Raw genomic sequence first — 18,969 nt, forward strand, 5'->3', positions numbered from 1 at the left:
AAACCAGAAGCTGCTACATTCCAACAGTGGGTGGGTTTAATCTGATGAACAACATCAGTGGACCTTGTAAAATATTGTTCTGGGGTGAAATTCACCCCTCAAGAAATGGCCCACATGAGGTCTATTTACTACCGCTCTATCCACTTAAACCCAGATTCGTTAAACCAGTTTATCACTAGGCCACACCCTATCATAAATTAAAAATGTATAAATGAGAAAGTGTACCTCTTCTTCATGCTCTTTTTTTAATCCATTGGAGACTGCAGGTGAAAAGCAAAATAATAATAATAAAAAAAGCTTCTTGTCTATTTACTAACAAAACATGGGGTGAAATTCTTTTCCATGCTTCAAAGGATTTATTGAGGAATTGTAGTGCTGTGTCTGAAAGCAAGATATGGTCTGAATGCTGCATATTTTTAAAATAGGATTACCTTTCCACTCTTCAATTGTATGATCCCTTTCATCCAGCTGTTTGTCATATATCTGTGGAGGAGGCTGTAGAGCAAAAGGAAAAAATAGGTGAATAGACAATTCCATTATATTGATAAATAATTAGTAGTAATGACTGAAATTAAAGCAGTTTCTATTTTTTGTTTATATTTAGAGATTAAAGGGTATAAATGAAGGTCCTTTAATTCTTTCTGCATCTTCAATCCCCATATTATTATTGTTTTCTAAGACGTGGTATGGCTAGCTTTACTAGGCTCACTGATATTCCCACCATGAATCATCTTCAACCCTAATCATCCATGGGTCCCATTCCCTCCTTGATAAATGTTTTATTTAAAAGAGCAGTATAAATTGAGTGAATGGGATTTGCCTGTTCACAAACACCCCCATGGACTTCTAAGTACATCCTGGGCAGATGACCATTTGGATCCTAAGAGGATTATTGTTATCAAATGATGACTAACTATGCTGATTTCTGGTTCACCAGAGATTTAAATTCTACTCTGAGAATTTTTAGACCACTACTCCATAAGATGCTGCTGAGGGTGCAAAAGAAGTCTGGTACAATATTAACTACTGACATGGAGAATATGAGTGAGTTGGAGTGAATGAGTGCAGCAGAAGGAACCACAATTCAAGTGTTATAGTTCCTCCTCATGCACAGATGCCCCAATCCAAATCTCACTGAAAGAAAACAGAGGACTGACTTTTAATAGACTTTGAACTGGAGACAGAAATAAAGGAGATTCTGGTGCCAGTACTTAAATCCTGTATTTCCTGGTCTAGTTACTCAGAGCAAGTAATGAAAACTTGTGGCTTAGCATCCAGTACAGAGATTACTGTAGCATGGATAGAAATCTTAAGCAATTCATGCACTCTCACCAGCTATAGTACCTACTGCTACTGAAAGGCTGAGAGCTAGATATAAGAGGTACAACCTTAATTCTGCACCTTATGCATATGCACTCATCACAAGGTTTCATAGATTTCATAGACATTAGGGCTGGAAGGGACCTCAGAAGATCACCGAGTCCAGCCCCCAGCCCGAAGGGCAGGAAGTCAGCTGGGGTCATAGGATCCCAGAAAGATAAGCATCCAATTTACTCTTGAAGGTGTTCAATGTAGGTGCTTGAACCACCTCCAATGGCAGGCTTTTTCAGACCTTGGGGGCCTGGACAGTAAAGAAATTCTTCCTTATGTCCATCCCGAAATGGTCTTGCAGTAGTTTATAACCGTTCAACCTCATCATCCCTTGGGGCGCTCTGGTGAACAAACATTCCCTCAGGTACTTGTGGGCACCCTTGATAAACTTATAGGTGGCCATCAGATCACCCCTGAGCCTGCACTTTTCCAGGCTAAAGAGCCCCATGGCTCTCAGTCTGTCGTCGTAAGGTCTGTTTTCCTGACCTCTGATCATGCGTGTGGCTCTTCTTTGGACTCTCTCAAGCTTCTCCACATTATTTTTGAATTGTGGAGCCCAAAACTGGACACAGTACTCCAGCTGCGGCCTCACCAACGCTGAATACAAGGGGAGAATGACGTTCTGGGATTTGCTTGAGAAGCATCTATGGATGCAAGCCAGCATTTTGCTCGCTTTACTAGTTGCAGCATCACATTGCAGGCTCATGTTCATCTTGTGCTCAATGATGACCCCCAAGTCTCTTTCTTCCATAGTACTAGCCAGTGTAGCCCTGCCGAGCCTATAAGGATGCTGCAGGTTTTTCTTCCCAAGGTGGAGAACCTTGCATTTTTAAGTGTTAAACACCATCAGGTTCTCGTCCGCCCATTTTCTGAGCCTGTCCAGGTCAGCCTGGATTGCGCTCCTATCTTCTGGTGTGGATGCTTTGCCCCAAAGTTTGGTGTCATCGGCGAACTTGGCCAGTCCGCTTCTGACTCCAATGTCCATATCATTAATGAAGATGTTGAACAATATGGGTCCCAGGACAGAGCCTTGGAGGACCCCACTGGTCACAGGGCACCATAACGATTGACTTACGTCAATCCCACCCACTGTCTGGGTCCGACCACGGAGCCAATTCCCCAGCCAGCGGATTGTGGTGGACCCAAGGCCACAACTGACCAGTTTTGCCAAGAGGTGATCATGGGATACCAGATCCAAGGCTTTTTTGAAGTCAAGATCTATGACAAAAATCTCTTCTCCCTTGTCCAGGTGTTAGGTCACTTGGTCATAGAAGGTAATGAGATTGGTCAAGCAAGACCTACCCGCAACAAACCTGTGCTGGCTATCCCTCAGGATGTTGCCATCGGCCAGTCCATTAAGATGGCCTCTTTAATAAACTTTTCTAAGACCTTCCCTGGGATAAAAGTCAGGCTGATGGGCCTATAGTTTGCTGGATCCACTTTCCTCCCTTTCTTGAAGATAGGCACCACATTGGCCTTCTTCCAGTCTTCAGGCACTACACCAGAGCGCCAGGAGTTCTTGAAGATCCATGCCAGGGGCTGGGCTATGATGCTCACCAGCTCCTTGCGTACCCTGGGGTGTAGATTGTCAGGGCCGGCTGACTTGAAGGTATCCAGCCTCTCAAGGTGTTCCTTAATGAGGTCAGCATTGATGGAGGGCAGGGGATCTCCCTCACCCAGACCTCCCTGTCCCGTAGTGAGCATGGGCGTCCCATGGGACTGATGAAAGGCCGACACAAAGTACCCATTTAATAGGTTGGCTTTTTCCTGGGCGTCAGTTGTCGGATGTCCTATCTGGTTTAGCAGAGGTCCAACACTGCCCTTGCTTTTCCTCCGGCTCCCCACATATCTGAAAAAGGACTTTTTAGTGTCCTTGATACTCGAAGCTAGTTGGAGTTCAGTTGCAGCCTTGGCTTTCCTGGTTTGCTCCCTACAGGACCGGACCAGTGCAGAATATTCCTCCTTGGAGGTGAATCCTATCCTCCATCCTTTGTAGGCCTTTCTGTTTAGCCTCAGGAGGTCTGCTAGATCCCTGGAGAGCCAGGAGGGCTGCTGTGCCCTCTTGCTGTCTTTCCTCCGAGATGGAATAGAATTAGCTTGTGCATTGAGGGTCACTCCCTTGAGGAGCAACCACTCTTCCTGAACTCCACTCCCCCTGGGGTCATGGTCCCTTAGGGCCTCACTGACAAGCCTCCTGAGCTTGTCAAAGTTGGCTTTCCTGAAGTCAAGGACTTCAGTGTTGCTGACTGATTTGCCAGCTTTACAGTGGATGGTGAAGGTGATCAGCTCATGGTCACTGTCACCGAGCTTTGCATCGATCACTAGGTCACCAATTAGGTCATCCCCAGTACCCAGTACCAGATCGAGCAGCGCTTTACCTCTCATTGGCCTGTAGACTTTTTGAGTCAGGTAAAGGTCATCCACGCACGATAGGAAGCTTTGCGACCACTCGGATTTTGCTGAGTGATCCTCCCATGAGATGTCAGGGTAGCTGAAGTCACCCATGACAACCAGGGTCCTGGAGCATGTGGCCTCAGCCAGTTCCCGGGTGAACTCCTGGTCAAGCTCTTGACTTTGGGAGGGAGGTCTGTAGTAGACTCCCACCATTGCATCCCCTGTGCCATGTTCCCTATGGATTTTACCCCAGAGGGTCTCTAGTCATCCACCCTGGTCACTAACATCAGCTTGCAGGGATGCATAGTTATCCTTAACATAGAGAGCTACACCCCCACCCCTTTTATCTACTCGATCTCTCCTGTACAAGTTATAGCCATCTATACCCATGGTCCAGTCATGGGTGGAGTCCCACCAGGTCTCCATTATCCCTATGACATTGTAATTATTTGCGTTAAGCAGAAGGACACGTTCCTCCTGCTTATTCCCCAAGCTCCTGGCATTTGTGTACAGGCAGGCAAGTGTCTCCTTGGGGGCTCTTGCCTTGCTCACAGATTGTACCAGAGCTGGGGCAGGGGCAGGCTCCCTTAAGAGCCTTGGCCTGCTGGCTTTGCAAGGGTTGCTCAGTGGGCCAGCAGTGGCAGTAGTCTTCCCGTCCCCTGGTGGACTTAGTTTAAAGCTCGGTAGAGCAGGTCAGCCTGGCTGAGAAAAGCCTCCTCCCCAGTGGAGAGAGGTGGAGGCCATCTTTTCCCAGCAGCTCACTGCCTCTCTCACCAAAGAGCGGGCTGTGGTCATGGAAGCCAAAGCCTTTCCAATGACACCAGTGCTGCAATCTTTGCTTCACTACCTGGATCCTCCTTTCCCTCCTGAGCCCATACCCCAAGCCTAGGAGGATTGAAGAGAACACCACTTGTGCCCCCAGACCCTTTAGCCCTGCTCCCAAATCCCTGTAGCACCTTATGACCTGGCTGGGAGCACTCCAAGTTGTGTCATTGGTGCCCACATGAATAAGGAGCATGGGATAGTGGTCTGTGGGGGCTGGAGGAGCTTAGGGATCTTCTCCGCAATGTCTCGGATATGGGCCCCTGGGAAGCAGCAGACTTCCTGGGCTAAGGGGTCAGGGCAGCAGATTACCCCCTCAGTCCCCCTCAGGATGGAGTCTCCCACAACAAACACTTTATGTTTTGTCTTGGGGAGAGTGGGGGCGGTAGTTGAAGTTGAACATGTGTTGCCTGCGGGAGCTGGCAACTCAGGAGGATCTACTGGGGCTGCAAGAGGTTCGTACCTGTTGCTAAGCTCCGGCGGGGTGGGTCTTTGGTGCGGTGGGCCTTAGGGCCCTTGGCCACCTTGGTCCATCCCCCTGGCTGGACAGAAGAGGAGGTCCCTGAGTCCTCCCTTGTCCTAGAGGGAGACCGTGGTCTACACTCTGGATCCTGGGGGAGAAAGGCCTGGCAGTAGGAGTCTATCTCCTGCTCACAGTCCCTGATGGCACGCAGTCTCTGGACTGTGGCTCCTCCAGCTGGTGCGCCAGAGACCCCAAAAGGGAGCAGACCCCACAAAGGGAGGTAGCCATGCTCCCAGTCCCCAGAGCCTGAAAAAGGGACAGACAGCCCCCGCAGCTGAGCCAGGGGCTCCATCTGCGTGGAGCCCAGAACCATGGGCTCCATCTGGGTCGCCGTCTCTGAGGTGCAAGAGGAGGAGGCCACAGGCCCCAAGGGGACCCTCAGGGTGTGGCGCATGCCCATCTGCATCATTCCGCTGGTAGGCTGGCTACAGATGAGACTGGCTTCCCTAGGGCGGGGGCGCACAGGCAGGGCCTCGGGCCCTCCTGCGCACCCTCCTGTGCGAACTCTGTGCTAACTCATGCACCAACAGATAAGCACGCCTGTTTGCACAGCCTGTTCGCATGGCTCCCTAGGGGGCTGGGTGAAGTAGGGTCCGGGTGGGGTGAGACCCAGCCCAGCTCCCACTCAGCCACCTCTTCCCACTTTCTAAGGGTTAACCCCCTCCCACCACAGGCCCCTCTTACCTCTGGCTGTGCTGGGTGTCAGCAGGGGGCTCCACAGCTGCTGGGGGGTCTCTGGGGAGCTTCGGGGGAGCAGGGGTGCAGTGGGCTTTCACCCGCGTGTCTCTTGTCACTCCCGAAGCCTAACTGTGTTTTTTTTGCTGTTGGCAGGCCCTTTTAAACTACGTGCATGTGCAGGGGGCCCACCGTCGATGGAACTGCTCTTGGGCTGGGGAGGCCCTGGCTGGGATTTGGGGGATCCTGCCCCACTGGAGAGGGATGGTGAGTACCCTCCCCCTACCTCTCTCTCTCCCTGAGGGGCTGGGCCAGGTAGGGGCCTAGCAGGGTGAGACCCGGCCTGGCTCCCACTCAGCCACCTCCTCCCACTCTCTAAGGGTTAACCCCCTCCCACCATGGGCCCCACTTACCTCTGGCTGTGCTGGGGGTCAGCAGGGGGGCTCTGCGGCGGCTGGGGGGTCTCTGGGGGGCTTCAGGGGAGCGGGGGCACAGCAGGCTTTCACTCGCACATCTCTCGCCACTCCTGGAGCCTAACTGTGGCTTTTTTGCTGTTGGCGGGCCCTTTTAAACTGAGTAAGGTCTTTACTTACTAAGATTATATCCTATTTTTCAAAGGCCAGGTACATACATTACACTTTTACCAGTATAAGTGATCAGAAACCAATCTATACTTGTAACAGAAAAGAAGTTTGGCACACACGGACTGTTTTAAAAGTGGCAGAACCTGCCTCAAGATTCCCTGCCTCCTCCCCCCGCACCAAAGAGTGAATGTCTGTTCTGTTTACTACCAATCTAAACTACGCCACTTACAGAAAACTGCATAACTTGGATTGATTCCACCTCAGACTTTCTGAATGTCTGTACCTAGCCAAATAGTCTAATATAGACTAAACTACAATATAATATCACATAACTATTCCTACTAACTTAGATCTACACAAGTAGCATTTTCTACTTGTGGGTTTATACCAGGTCCATAAAGTCCATAAAAAGTCATTTACACCCCATGAACTGCTGTCCGCATAATATGAACACAACGCAGTGTACACAGAAGATGGGCTTTAAGTTGTCAGAGCCAAGCCCTTTTCAACATGCATGTGAAGTATACATACAGCATGCACTGTGTTTCACAATGAACAAACAAAGGCTGTTTCATGGCTGCAGGGCCTCCACAGGAGCTAGCAGAAGTTGTACACTAACAGATGTGTGCCTGTGAACTGAGATGAGGTCATGGTGTTCCAGCAGGTAGTAGCAAGATTCCAAAGTGAAGAGGTGTGGCAGTGAAATAACATACTAGATTTGATTGTGACCTGTGACATGGCCTCATGGCCCCAAGCAAGTCATGGAGGGGAAGTCTACACTGCCATGTTAAAAGGGGAATGGGATCTCAGCAGTTCTGGCTGTGACCTGTGATAGGGTTTTGCCATCTCAGCAGGTTAGATCAGATAAGAACCCTTCAGCTATATGATGCCATTTTATTTTTAATAATGCCATGACCTTTGTTTGTCCCTGATTGCAAGTCAGGCTTGCAGCAGCTATTGACCCAAAAGCTCAGCCTGGATTCAGCCAAAGCCATTGAAAACCCAGCTAGAGATCTCTTTTTCCTGCATCATGAAGTTTACCACTCAGCCTTAAAAAAAATAAATAAATAAATAAAAACAGAGTCCTATTGACAAGGCTGGTGTGAACCTGGGTTCTCCAGATCAGTGTCTGACAGATTATCACTCAGACACCCTGCCAACCCTACAACATGAATTTCCTAATGAGAAAAGCAGAGAGTACTTGGGAAGAAGAGAAAACTCAAGAGACCTATGAATTCACATTACAGCTACAGAGGCAATCTGCTTCATTAAGCAGCTGGCTCTAGCATTTGGTGGTGGTTGTGTGAGGATGCATTTGGCTGGACTGTACTCTGAATCACATCAGCAGAACCACCATTTCTCTGTCAGAGACACAGGGACAATAAGAGACTGGAAGAGAATGTCTCCAAATCACCTGCCTTTCTAAGGGCTTTTAGAGCTTTGGCCACTAAAATTCAATTCTTGGCAGAAACTTGGCAGCCAAAAACTAATATTCAGAATAAGAATCAGACATTAAGTTACATGATTCCTTTGGACATTCATATAATTCACAAGAATAAATCCTAGATTTTCATGGAGGATATTTACTTTATGCTTTTCAGAACTCTAGACCAGTAAAGGATCCATATGCAAGAGGTGAAGAATGTATGGCTTCACTGTAATATGCAATCTACAAATGACCTTCTCCATCGCAAATGGGACTGCAAAGGGGAGATTTGCAAACAGAATGGACACGTCTACACATATACTTTGATGAACATTAAAGCGTCACTAAAAACCCTGTGTTATTTAGTTAATGTGTATTAAAATAGACTAATACACATTAAGTGTCACTTAAAAACCATGGATGCCTATACAGACAACAAGGCTGCTCTGATGTGCTGTAATTATAGCAGAGTGTGGTAATTACTACATTCCAGTGGCCTCCAGTGTCTCATGTATTAGCATCCCCGCGTTTAAAAATCAAATGAGCTTTATCTAAAGTGCCACATCACCACTTTTAAGCGTGGGGATCCTAATACAAGAGACACTCTGGACTCTTTAATTAGAGCAGCTCTCAGAGCCCCAATCCCGGAGCATGCATATAAGTACCCCATGCTCTTTAGTTAATGTACACTAAGACAGGCTAATGCCCATTTTCTTAGCACTTCACAATGGAGCGCACTTTTACACATGCTCTGGGAGGGGACGGGGGGTGGCACTTTAATTAGAGCTGCTCCTAAAGCTGCTCTAATTAAAGCACTGCAGCATAGTGCTTTAGTTCAAGCACCCCCACTGCCATTTTGAAGTGCAGGGATGCTGATATATGAGAAGCAGGAGGCTCCTGGAGCACGATAATTGCCACACTCCAGCAGACTTGATTGATCAAGCCTACTCCAACATGCTGTAATTTCAGTGCATTGAAGCAGCCTCTGCACTTGTGTACAGGCACCCAGAGGTACTAGATTATTTAATGTGCATTAACTAAAGTGCATTCATGCATGTATTGATGTGTCTAGTGGGGACGTAACCCACACCCAGATTCTTAGCATGACGATCAGCTAATTGTCGTGTTGAATATTAGGTAATGCTGGCTGCCAAGTCTCTGTTTAGTGCTAGATTTTATACTGGATTTCAAAATCTTAAGAAGTACACATAGAATTATTACCTCATATGCTGCACACAACATGGCACACAGTGAATGACACACAAATCCCTTTTCTTTTCCTTCCCCTACTTTACAAGAGTGCCTTTAGAGCAGTGGTTTTCAACCTTTTTTCATGTTTGGACCCCTTCAAAAATTTCAAATGGAGGTGCAGACCCCTTTGGAAATTTTGAATAGAGGTCCAGATTCCTTTGATTCCCATATTTTTGATTGATCTTAGTCATGTTTTGCAGACTCCTTAGACATAGTTTGTGGACCCACTGGGATCCATGGACCACAGGTTGAAAACCACTATTTTAGAATATGAAGAGACATGCCATTTTCAGCATATACTTGAATCCCCATCCTTTTCAGTGTGCATATTACTTCACAGAGAATGGAACAAGGATTGCACAGTGCACACGTGTTCACAGAAACTGCATTTCATTAAATGTCAGGAGGTCATGCTGCCTCAGCAGGGGGCCAAGGAACAAAATGTCTTTAATGTAAGCATTGATACACTGGCACTGACAGAGCGACTGTAGTGTCTGAGACCTTAACAGAGTGTGAAATGGGCACCTGTCCCTATGGTATTGCTTAATGTGATTAAGGGCTTTTCTAGATACAATTGGTACAATGTGTACCAATTCAGCTGTATTGTTTTACAAAACTGTTAAAACAGTGCAACCCCACTTAGTGCAACCTCTGCCATCCCAGTCCAAGACTGTCTTTATACTATAAGGCAGGGGTCGGCAACGTTTTTGGCTGGAGTGCCAAAACCACCTCAACCTTGACCCAAGCTTCAACTTGGCAAGCCAGGGGAGTCACAAGGGACCTGATCTTCATTGCTGGCAGTGGGTGCATGTGCACCTCCAGGTGGACAGCAGAGGAAGGGCTGGGGTTGCGCTGTCCCAGCTCCCTTCCCCACCATGCACCCCAAGGCATACGTGTAAGCTGCTGCCTGTCATGGAGCCTGGGATGCTTGCAGCAGGCAGAGGCTAGGCTGCAAACAGCTGCACTGGGCTCTAGAGCCCTGGCCTAGTTCATTGCTGGTGATGGGTGCATGCGTGCCCTGGGTAGATAGGAGGGGCTGGGGTTGCACTGCCCCAGCCCCTTCCTTGCCATGCACCCCAAGATGTGTGCACAGCCACCACCAGCCATGGAGCTGGACCAGGGTTCTAGACCCTGGTGCAACAGTTGCAGCCTCCCAGCTGCCAGTCACAGCTAGCCCAGGCTCTGGGAAGGTGCTGCCTGCCACGGAGCCTGGGCTACTTTCAGCAGGCCTTGAAGCCTCCCCTCCACCTGCTGTGAGCTGCCTGGGCTCTGTGGCCGGCAGCAGCTGCCCAGAGCCTGGGCCAGCTGTAGGCATCAAGCAAAATGGCCTTGCATGCCATGCTCTGGCACATGTACCAGGGATTGCCAACCCCTGCTGTAAGGACTTACACTGCTTTAACTATACCAGATTCAGAATGGATATACAGTTAAATTGGTATGAAAACAAGAGAATGGACCAGACTTTAAATACAGTTATGCTGTCTTGCTTGGGTAGCAATTTGCTCTCTAAACTGGAGTTGTTTTTTTTAAAGAAATACAGCAGCAACAAAAACAAAGGAGGGAATCAGTTTTAAAAGTGGGGAGATGAACCAAAAGCAGACAATTAGATTTAACATCTTGTGATCAAGAACACTTGCCTTATAATAAAAAAGGAAAGTTAATAACTAGTAAGTTTAAGCAGATGCCCAGGTTGCTGGCATAGTCTCTTTTTACTGCATTACAGCCAGTTATTGTCATGGGTATATTTGTTAAAGGGGCAGGGAAAGGGACTGACAGTTCCTTCCTCCCATGTAGCCAAATTCTTCCCTCACTCAGCTGTTATTTGTGCCTCTGTTGTGTAGCAAAACCCCCAGTTTTTATTTTTTTTTAGTTTGAAATACATTCCCTCCCCTTCCCCTAACCATGTATGAATTTCTCTCTGCCCTCTCTATCCCTTATAAGTGATTACAAGTAGTACTAGGTAAGCTATGTTCTTGTATGCTATTATTGTAATAAGCCCCTTTTTATATTGTAAATAATGTTGTTATGTTTGTATTGATTTTACTGTTTTATATTGTATTTATTGTATTCCTATCATTTGTGCATTGATTCTTACTGTTTCATATTAACATTGTATGATTTAGGCCTGTAGTGTGGGTTTCCATGAGTGATGCCAAGTATCCATTTTGTGTGTCAGGTTCCCATCTTGTGCCCATCTTATCCCCATGCCCTGGTGTGTAAGATGTTGTAACTGGCAATAATCGCGCCTCGGATTAACCTCATTGGCTGCGTGATATAAGATGTTGTAACTGTGTGACTCATACCTACCCCTCCTATGTAAATTCGTTCCTGAATGAATGGTGATGAATGAGGATGCTTGAGAGACAATGACAGTAGGTCTAAAAATAGCTCCCTCTGAATGACCGAACAATCAACTCGACAACCCAACCATCACCCTGCGTTGACCCTCCCTGGCTCAAGATTTGGAAGACAAAGACTGCTGCAGAAACCAGCCAACTCACCATTACAGACCCCTGAAACTGCATGTCCTCGCCTGGAATGCACATGTTCAGTACACCAGGGGCTAACCCTTGCCTGGGCATACACCCTGCCACTAGGGTCATAGAAGGTCTGCCCCTATAAAAGGGGGCAGTAAGGACAGACCCAATGGGATGCCCTCTCCATCTGGACCAGCGCCACACCACACCACCTATCCACCCAGAGGCCCTGCCAGCGACCCCATCTGGACAACACCTGCTGGACAAAGACCCCTTTCCAGCCTGGATAAGTAGTTATCACCCCTACCCTCTCTTCAAACAAGGACTTGGACTCTGTTTCTCTTCCCTACCTGGACTCCAACCCTTCCAGTGAGTCTCTTTCTCCTGCTGCCATTGTGAGTGTAAGTGTGAGTGTGCACCAATAACCTCAAGGGGCTGTGTAGTGTGTTGTCTGTTTAAAAATAAACCTGTTATTTTGAAACCCCGAGTTGAGGTTTTGTCCGTTTCCTGACTGTTTCCTCCTTGTCACCACTTATCTGCCCCCTAATCTCTCAGCTTTCTGCCTCTCTCTCTTTCCTGGCTGTCTCCTCCTTGCCACCAGACTTTTTCCCTTGCACCAGTGACCTCGAGTAACCCTGGGGCCACTTGACCTTAAGTAACCCCAGCTCCCCTCTAGTCTGCCGGTTCTAATCCTGGCCCCAGAAACTTTCACTCACTCATTTTAACCTCCATCCATCTCCCTCCTTCCCCTCCTTTTGGAGATCTTTGACCCTTGATTCCCCCTCCCATAGTCACCAAGCACCCTAGGTATCCAAAGTACCTCAAACACACACGTACACACCGTACCATCCAAGTTAGGAACTCACCAGTGTGTATGTGTATGTGGGTGGTATGTGCATGAACTGGTGAATATATATGTCATTGGGTGCGTGATATATGAATTAATGATCCATGTGTGTGTATTCGGTGTGTGGGTGTTGGTAACTGATTTGGTCTCATTTTTGGTGTGTGTAGTGTGTATGTGCTTGAATTGGTGATAGGCATGCATGTGCCTAGGCTGGTAATCTTGGATGTGTATGTGCCTGAGTTGGTAGTGTATATGTGTGTGTGTGTGTGTGTGTGTGTGTGTGTGTGTGTGTGTGTGTGTGTGTGTACCTATTTGATTTGTGTATGTATGCATCTGCAATTGTACACCATGCCCTCCTATCTAACAGCACGATATTCTGATCCTGAGTGTTGGCCTGACCCTACAGGCCAACAGTTGAATTAATGCCAAGACTGAGAAGGTCTTGGGACTGAGCATTTCTAAAACGAGGAACAAGCATCAAAAGCTTGTTCAGACATCAGATCAGACAATCAGTGTTGCTTGTCATACAAACCAGAGTTGGGCAACTAAGGTAGTTATATTCAAGTCCTGGAGGCAAGGGAGGATCTAAAATGTAATAGTTTGCAGTTAAACAATCTGTTAAATGGTTTGCATCCTCAGAAAAGTAGGGTGAATAAAAAATGTCTCTTCATTTTGTGACAAATCCAGTTGTGTATTGATTTTATTGTTATTGACTTAAAAATAAGTAGGGAGGCATTTGTGGGTGCTTCTATATACATCAGAATAGTATTGTTTTTGTATGAAAAGTGCCAGAGGTCAGTTCTTGGAAAGCCAAGGATGGCCACGTCCTATTTAGCCACACAATGACCATGTCCAGATGAATACAGCCATGTAATATGTGGCACTGCAGACACCTCTATAGGGCCACATACTATGCGTTCAAATGCTCTCCACACTGCAATGGAGTAGCATAGAGGGGTTTGTGTTTTTTTTTTATCCACGGGTCAAAAAATCAGAGTAGCACACACAGGAGGAGCATGAGCCACTCAAAACTAGAGCCGGGCTGGATGGCTACTCTGCAGCTCCAGAGTACAGCTACTCTGCAGCTGCTGGCCAGGCTCCTTGTGGGAGAATCGCCTCCTCTGCAGCCCCAGGAGGCCCCAAAGGTCCCAAGTCAGACAGGCTCTGGGAGTGGTGTGAGACGGGTGGGTGCAAGCCTGTTGCGCCCCCACTTCCCTAAAGCCCCGCAGTGACCCCCAACTGCTGAAAAGCACCTCTGCTGACCCCCAGCAGCAGCAGGAGGTAAGCAGGGCCCGTGGGTGGGAGGGGCTAGCCACAGCCTAGCCGCAGGGGGAGGCTAAGCCGGAGCCGAGGAGGGTCTCACCCCGCCCCGGCTCCTGCTTGGTCCAGTCCCCCAGGGAGTCACACAACTGGAGCCGTGTGAACAAGCTGCGCAAACAGGTGTGCTTGTCTGCCCGGTGCATGAGTTAGCATGGAGTTTGCGCAGGAGGGTGAGCGGAAGGGCCTGCAGCCCTGCCTGTGAACCCCCTTGGGTAGGCATTCCCAACTGTAGCCGGCCTACCAGTGGTATGCCACAGATGGGCATGAGCCACAACCCAAGGATACCCTTGGGGCCTGCGGCCTCCCCCTCTGGCTCCTCAGAGGCCTCTACCCAGACGGAGCCCATGGTCCTGGGCTCCACATAGGCAGAGTCTCTGGCTCTCAGCTGAGGGGGCTGCCTGTCACTTTTCAGGCTCTGGTGCCCAGAAGCATGGCCACCTTCCCTTGTGAGGTCTGCTACTGCCAGGCCCTTCTCCCCTGGGAGACAGAGGGTAGACCACGGTCTCCCTCCAGGACAAGGGAGGACTTGGGGACTTCCCATTCTGTCCAGCCAAGGGGTTGAACCAAGGTGGTCAAGGGCCCCAAGACCCGCTGCACCAAGGTCCCCGCCCCGCTGGAGCTTTGCAACAGGTCTTGCAGCCCCAGCAGAGCCTGCTAAGTTGCCAGCTCCCGCAGGTAACACAGGCCCAACTGTGGCTACCACCCCCGCTCTCCCCAAGACAAAACGCAAAGTGTTTGTCATGGGAGACTCCATCCTGAGGGTGACAGAAGGGGCAATCTGCTGTCCTGACCCCTTAGCCCGAGAAGTTTCCTGCTTCCCGGAAGCCCATATCTAAGACACTGTGGAGAAGATCCCTAAGCTCCTCCAGCCCACTGACCACTATCCCATGATACTTATCCATGTGGGCACCAATGACACAGCTTGGAGTGCTCCCAGCCAGGTTATGAGGTGCTACAGGGATTTGGGAGTGGAGCTAAAGGGTCTGGGGGTGCAGGTGGTATTTTATTTTATCCTCCCAGTCTCAGGCTACAGGCTGAGGAGGGACAGGAGGATTGAGGTAGTAAACCAAAGACTGTGGCGCTGGTGTCATTGGGAAGGCTCTGGCTTCCATGACCACAGCCTGCTCTTTGGCGAGAAAGGCACTGAGCTGCTGGGAAGAGATGGCCTCCACCTCTCTCTGTTGGGGAGGAGGTTCTAGAAGCCTGCCAGGAGACGGGGGGACTACCGCCACTGCTGGCCCACTGAGCAACCCTTGCAAAGCCAGCAGGCCAAGGCACTTATGGGCGCCCACCTCTGCCCCAGCCCTGGAACAATCTGCAGGCAAGGCAAGGGCCCCCAAAGGGACACTTGCTTGCTTATACACGAATACCAGGAGCTTGGGGAATAAACAGGAGGAACTTGTCCTCCTGCTTAACACAAATAATTACGATGTCATAGGGATAACAGAGACCTGGTGGGACTCCACCCATGACTGGACCATGGGTATAGACAGCTATACCCTGTACAGGAGAGACTGAACGGACAAAAGGGGCAGAGGTGTAGATCTCTATGTCGAGGAGAGCTACGCATCCCTGCACGCCAATACTGTGACCAGAGTAGACGACTGCAGACCCTCTGGGTTAAAATCCATGGGGAACATGGCACAGGGGACACAATGGTGGGAGTCTACTACAGACCTCCCACCCAAAGTCAAGAGCTTGACCAGGAACTTGCCAGGGAATTGGCTGAGGCCACATGCTACCGATGCATGGTTGTCATGGGTGACTTCAACTGCCCTGACATCTCATGGAAGGAGCTCTTGACCAAATCACCATAGTCACAAAGCTTCCTCTTGTGCGTGGATGACCTCTATTTGACACAAGCAGTCTACAAGCTGAGAGGTAAAGTGCTACTCGACCTAGTACTGACAAATGGGGATGACCTAATCGGTGACTTAACGATTGTTGGGAAGCTGGACGACAGCGACCACTAGCTGATCACTTTTACCATCCGCCATAAAGCTGGTAAGTCAGTCAGCAATACAGAAGTCCTTGACTTTAGGAAAGCTGACTTTGACAAGTTCAGAGGCTCGTCGGTGAGGCCCTAAGGGACCATGACCCCAAGGGAAGGGGAGTTCAGGAAGAGTGGTTGCTCCTCAAGGGAGCGATCCTAGATGCACAAGCTAAGGCTATTCCATCTCAGAGGAAAGGCAGCAAAAGGGCACAGCAGCCCCCTTGGCTCAGCAAGGAACTAGTGGACCTCCTGCATCTGAAAAAAAAGACCTACAAAGGATGGAGGACAGGATCCACCTCCAAGGAGGAATATTCTGCACTGGTCCAGACCTGCAGGGAGTGAACCAGGAAAGCCAAGGCTGTGATGGAACTCCAACTGGCTACTAGTATCAAGGATAATAAAAAGTCCTTTTTAGATATGTGGGGAGCTGGAAGAAAAGCAAGGGCAACATTGGAGCCCTGCTAAACCAGATGGGACAACTGACAACTGATGCCCAGGAAAAATCCAGCCTACTAAATGGGTACTTTGCTTTGATCTTTCACCAGTCCCATGGGAGTCACGGGACAGGGAGGCCCGAGTGAGGGAGATTCCCTCCCCTTCATCAATGCTGACCTCATGAAGGAATACCTTGAGAGGCTGTACACCTTCAAGTCAGCCGGCCCTGACAATCTACACCCCAGGGTACTCAAGGAGCTGGCTAGCATCATAGCTCAGCCCCTGGCATGGATCTTCGAGAACTCCTGGTGCTCTGGTGAAGTGCCCGAAGATTGGAAGAAGGCCAATGTGGTGCCAACCTTCAAGAAAGGGAGGAAAGTGAATCCAGCAAACTACAGGACCATCAGCCTGACCTCTATCCCGGGGAAGGTCTTAGAAAAGATTATGAAAGAGGCCATTCTTAATGGACTGGCCGATGGCAACATCCTGAGAGATAGCCAGCATGAGTTTATTGCGGGTAGGTCTTGCTTGACCAATCTTATTTCCTTTTATGACCAGGTGACCTATCACTGGGCAAGGGAGAGGAGATTGATGTTGTTTATCTTGACTTTAGAAAAGCCTTCAATCTGGTATCCCAGGATCACCTCTTGGCAAAAATGGCCAACTGCATCCTCGGGTCCACCACAATCCGCTGGCTGGGGAATTGGCTCCATGGTCAGACCCAGAGGGTGGTGGTTGACGGAAGTCAATCGTCATGGTGCCCTGTGACCAGTGACGTCCCTCAAGGCTCTGTCTTTGGATCTATATTGTTCAACATCTTCATTAATGATGTGGATATTGGAGTCAGAAGCAGACTGGTCACGTTCGCCGATGATACCTAACTTTGGGGTAAAGCATCCACAACTGAGGACAGGAGGGCGAGCCAGGCTGACTTGGACAGGCAGAAATGGGTGGAGGAGAACCTGATGGTGTTTAATACTGAAAAATGCAAGGTTCTCCACCTTGGGAAGAAAAACCTGCAGCATCCTTATAGGCTCGGCAGTGGTACACTGGCTAGCACTACGGACGAAAGGGACTTGGGTGTCAGGACTGACCACAAGATGAACATGAGCCTTCAATGTGATGCTGCGGCTAGTAAAGCAAACAAAACGCTGGCTTGCATCCATAGATGCTTCTCAAGCAAATCCCAGGACGTCATTCTCCCGTTGTACTGAGCCTTGGTGAGGCTGCAGCTGGAGTACTGCATTCAGTTTTAGGCTCCACAATTCAAAAAGAATGTGGAGAAGCTTGAGAGAGTCCAGAGAAGAGCCACGCACATGATCAGAGGTCGGGAAAACAGACCTCTGGACAACAGGCTGAGAGCCATGGAGCTCTTCAGCCTGGAAAAGCGCAGGCTCAGAGGTGATCTGATGGCCACCTATAAGTTTATCAGGGGTGACCACCAGTACCTGGGGGAATGTTTGTTCACCAGAGCATCCCAAGGGATGAGAAGGTCTAACAGTTATAAACTACTGTAAGACCGTTTCAGGCTGGACATAAGGAAGAATTTCTTTACTGTCCAGGCCCTCAAGGTCTGGAATAGCCTGCCATCAGAGGTGGTTCAAGCACCTACTTTGAACGCCTTCAAGAGAAATTTGGAGGTTTATCTTGCTGGGATCTTATGACCCCAGCTGACTTCCTGCCCCTGGGGGAGGGGGCTGGACTTGATGATCTTCCATGGTCCCTTCCAGCCCTAATGTCTATGAAATCTATGAAATCTATGGAGTAAATCCTCTGGGGCCAGCCTAGTGTTGGCCCCAACCTCCTCTACCCCTCCTGGGGTAGCTTGCCATGTGCCAGAGTGCATGTGGCACAGGCATTCCTCAGAAAAAACTAGTGACGGCACAAGGTGTGCCACCACTAGTTGTCCGCGAGGAACCAAACATCTATGCCATGTGTGAATGCAGCCAGTAAGTCCACAAGGGCAACAGCAATGTGTTTTTCCTCACATTGTTCAGCCAATGCCCCTGATCTAAACACTCCATAGACAAGAGGCTCGAAGAATCACCATATCCATGAGGGCTGTACTATTTTTGCTGATGTTACCAGAGAGGTGACAAAAAAACATGTTCACTTCAAAATCACATAAGCCACATGTCGCAAGGGGTGGTTGGAGCCACGCATAGCCTCTAAGGCTAGGGTGCCCCAGAAGCACCCATTTGTAGAGCAGGACCCACGAGGGGTCTGTGAGTCCACAGGCAGAGACTACAGCAAGACGTGCCCAAGAGGGCAGAAAAGGCAGCCTCCCTAACATATTTCAACATCAGAGACGTGGCGGACGAGAAACTGAGGGTGCCCTTGGGCCAACTTGGCACGGGAAGGGGCCTTTAAGGAGATCACGGCCCTCCTGTAGGATCCCGCCTGTGACACCACATCATATTGTATGAGGCAAAATTAGCTGTGTATAGAAGATTTAACAGTATATATTTGTGGAAAACAAGATTGGAGGAAACATTAGCTTGGTCTGCAGAAGATGGAGATGGAAAGAAATGTTTCTTCTTTATATGCCTCTTTTCTACTGGCATTGCTACAGATTTGTGGGGTAAATACATCACCAACTAGGACTAGGATGGGGAGATACAATATAGGATCCTAGGAAAATAGGGATGGATGTGCATTGCTATAATGCTACCTAGTGGTGAGAGTCAATAAGTTACAGTTGCACATATGTAAGAAAGGTGTTTGTGCTTGTTACATGAAGTGGAGCCAAGGACAGTATGAGAAAACAGATGTACCTCACCCTCTTCTAAGTAGAAATGAATACAGTAGATCAGTGGAGAGGTTAGGTGCAAGATGTAAATGTGCTTAAGAA

At 48.9% G+C, this 18,969-nt stretch overlaps 1 protein-coding gene across 11 annotated transcripts in view; it reads right to left on the reverse strand.

Moving 5' to 3' along the window:
• The window catches only part of LOC102374542 (mitogen-activated protein kinase 10), a 258,167-nt gene that overhangs the window by 18,075 nt on the left and 221,123 nt on the right, over window positions 1–18,969 (reverse strand). For all 11 annotated transcript variants that reach the window (XM_025197293.1, XM_025197290.1, XM_025197289.1 and 8 more), the window contains one exon: window positions 432–495. In XM_025197293.1, the coding sequence (XP_025053078.1) occupies window positions 432–495 (64 nt within the window). The remainder of the gene's footprint in view (window positions 1–431; window positions 496–18,969) is intronic.

Source organism: Alligator sinensis, unplaced genomic scaffold (genome assembly GCF_000455745.1).
Source record: "Alligator sinensis unplaced genomic scaffold, ASM45574v1 scaffold125_1, whole genome shotgun sequence".
In the NCBI taxonomy this organism is placed as follows: Eukaryota; Metazoa; Chordata; order Crocodylia; family Alligatoridae; genus Alligator; species Alligator sinensis.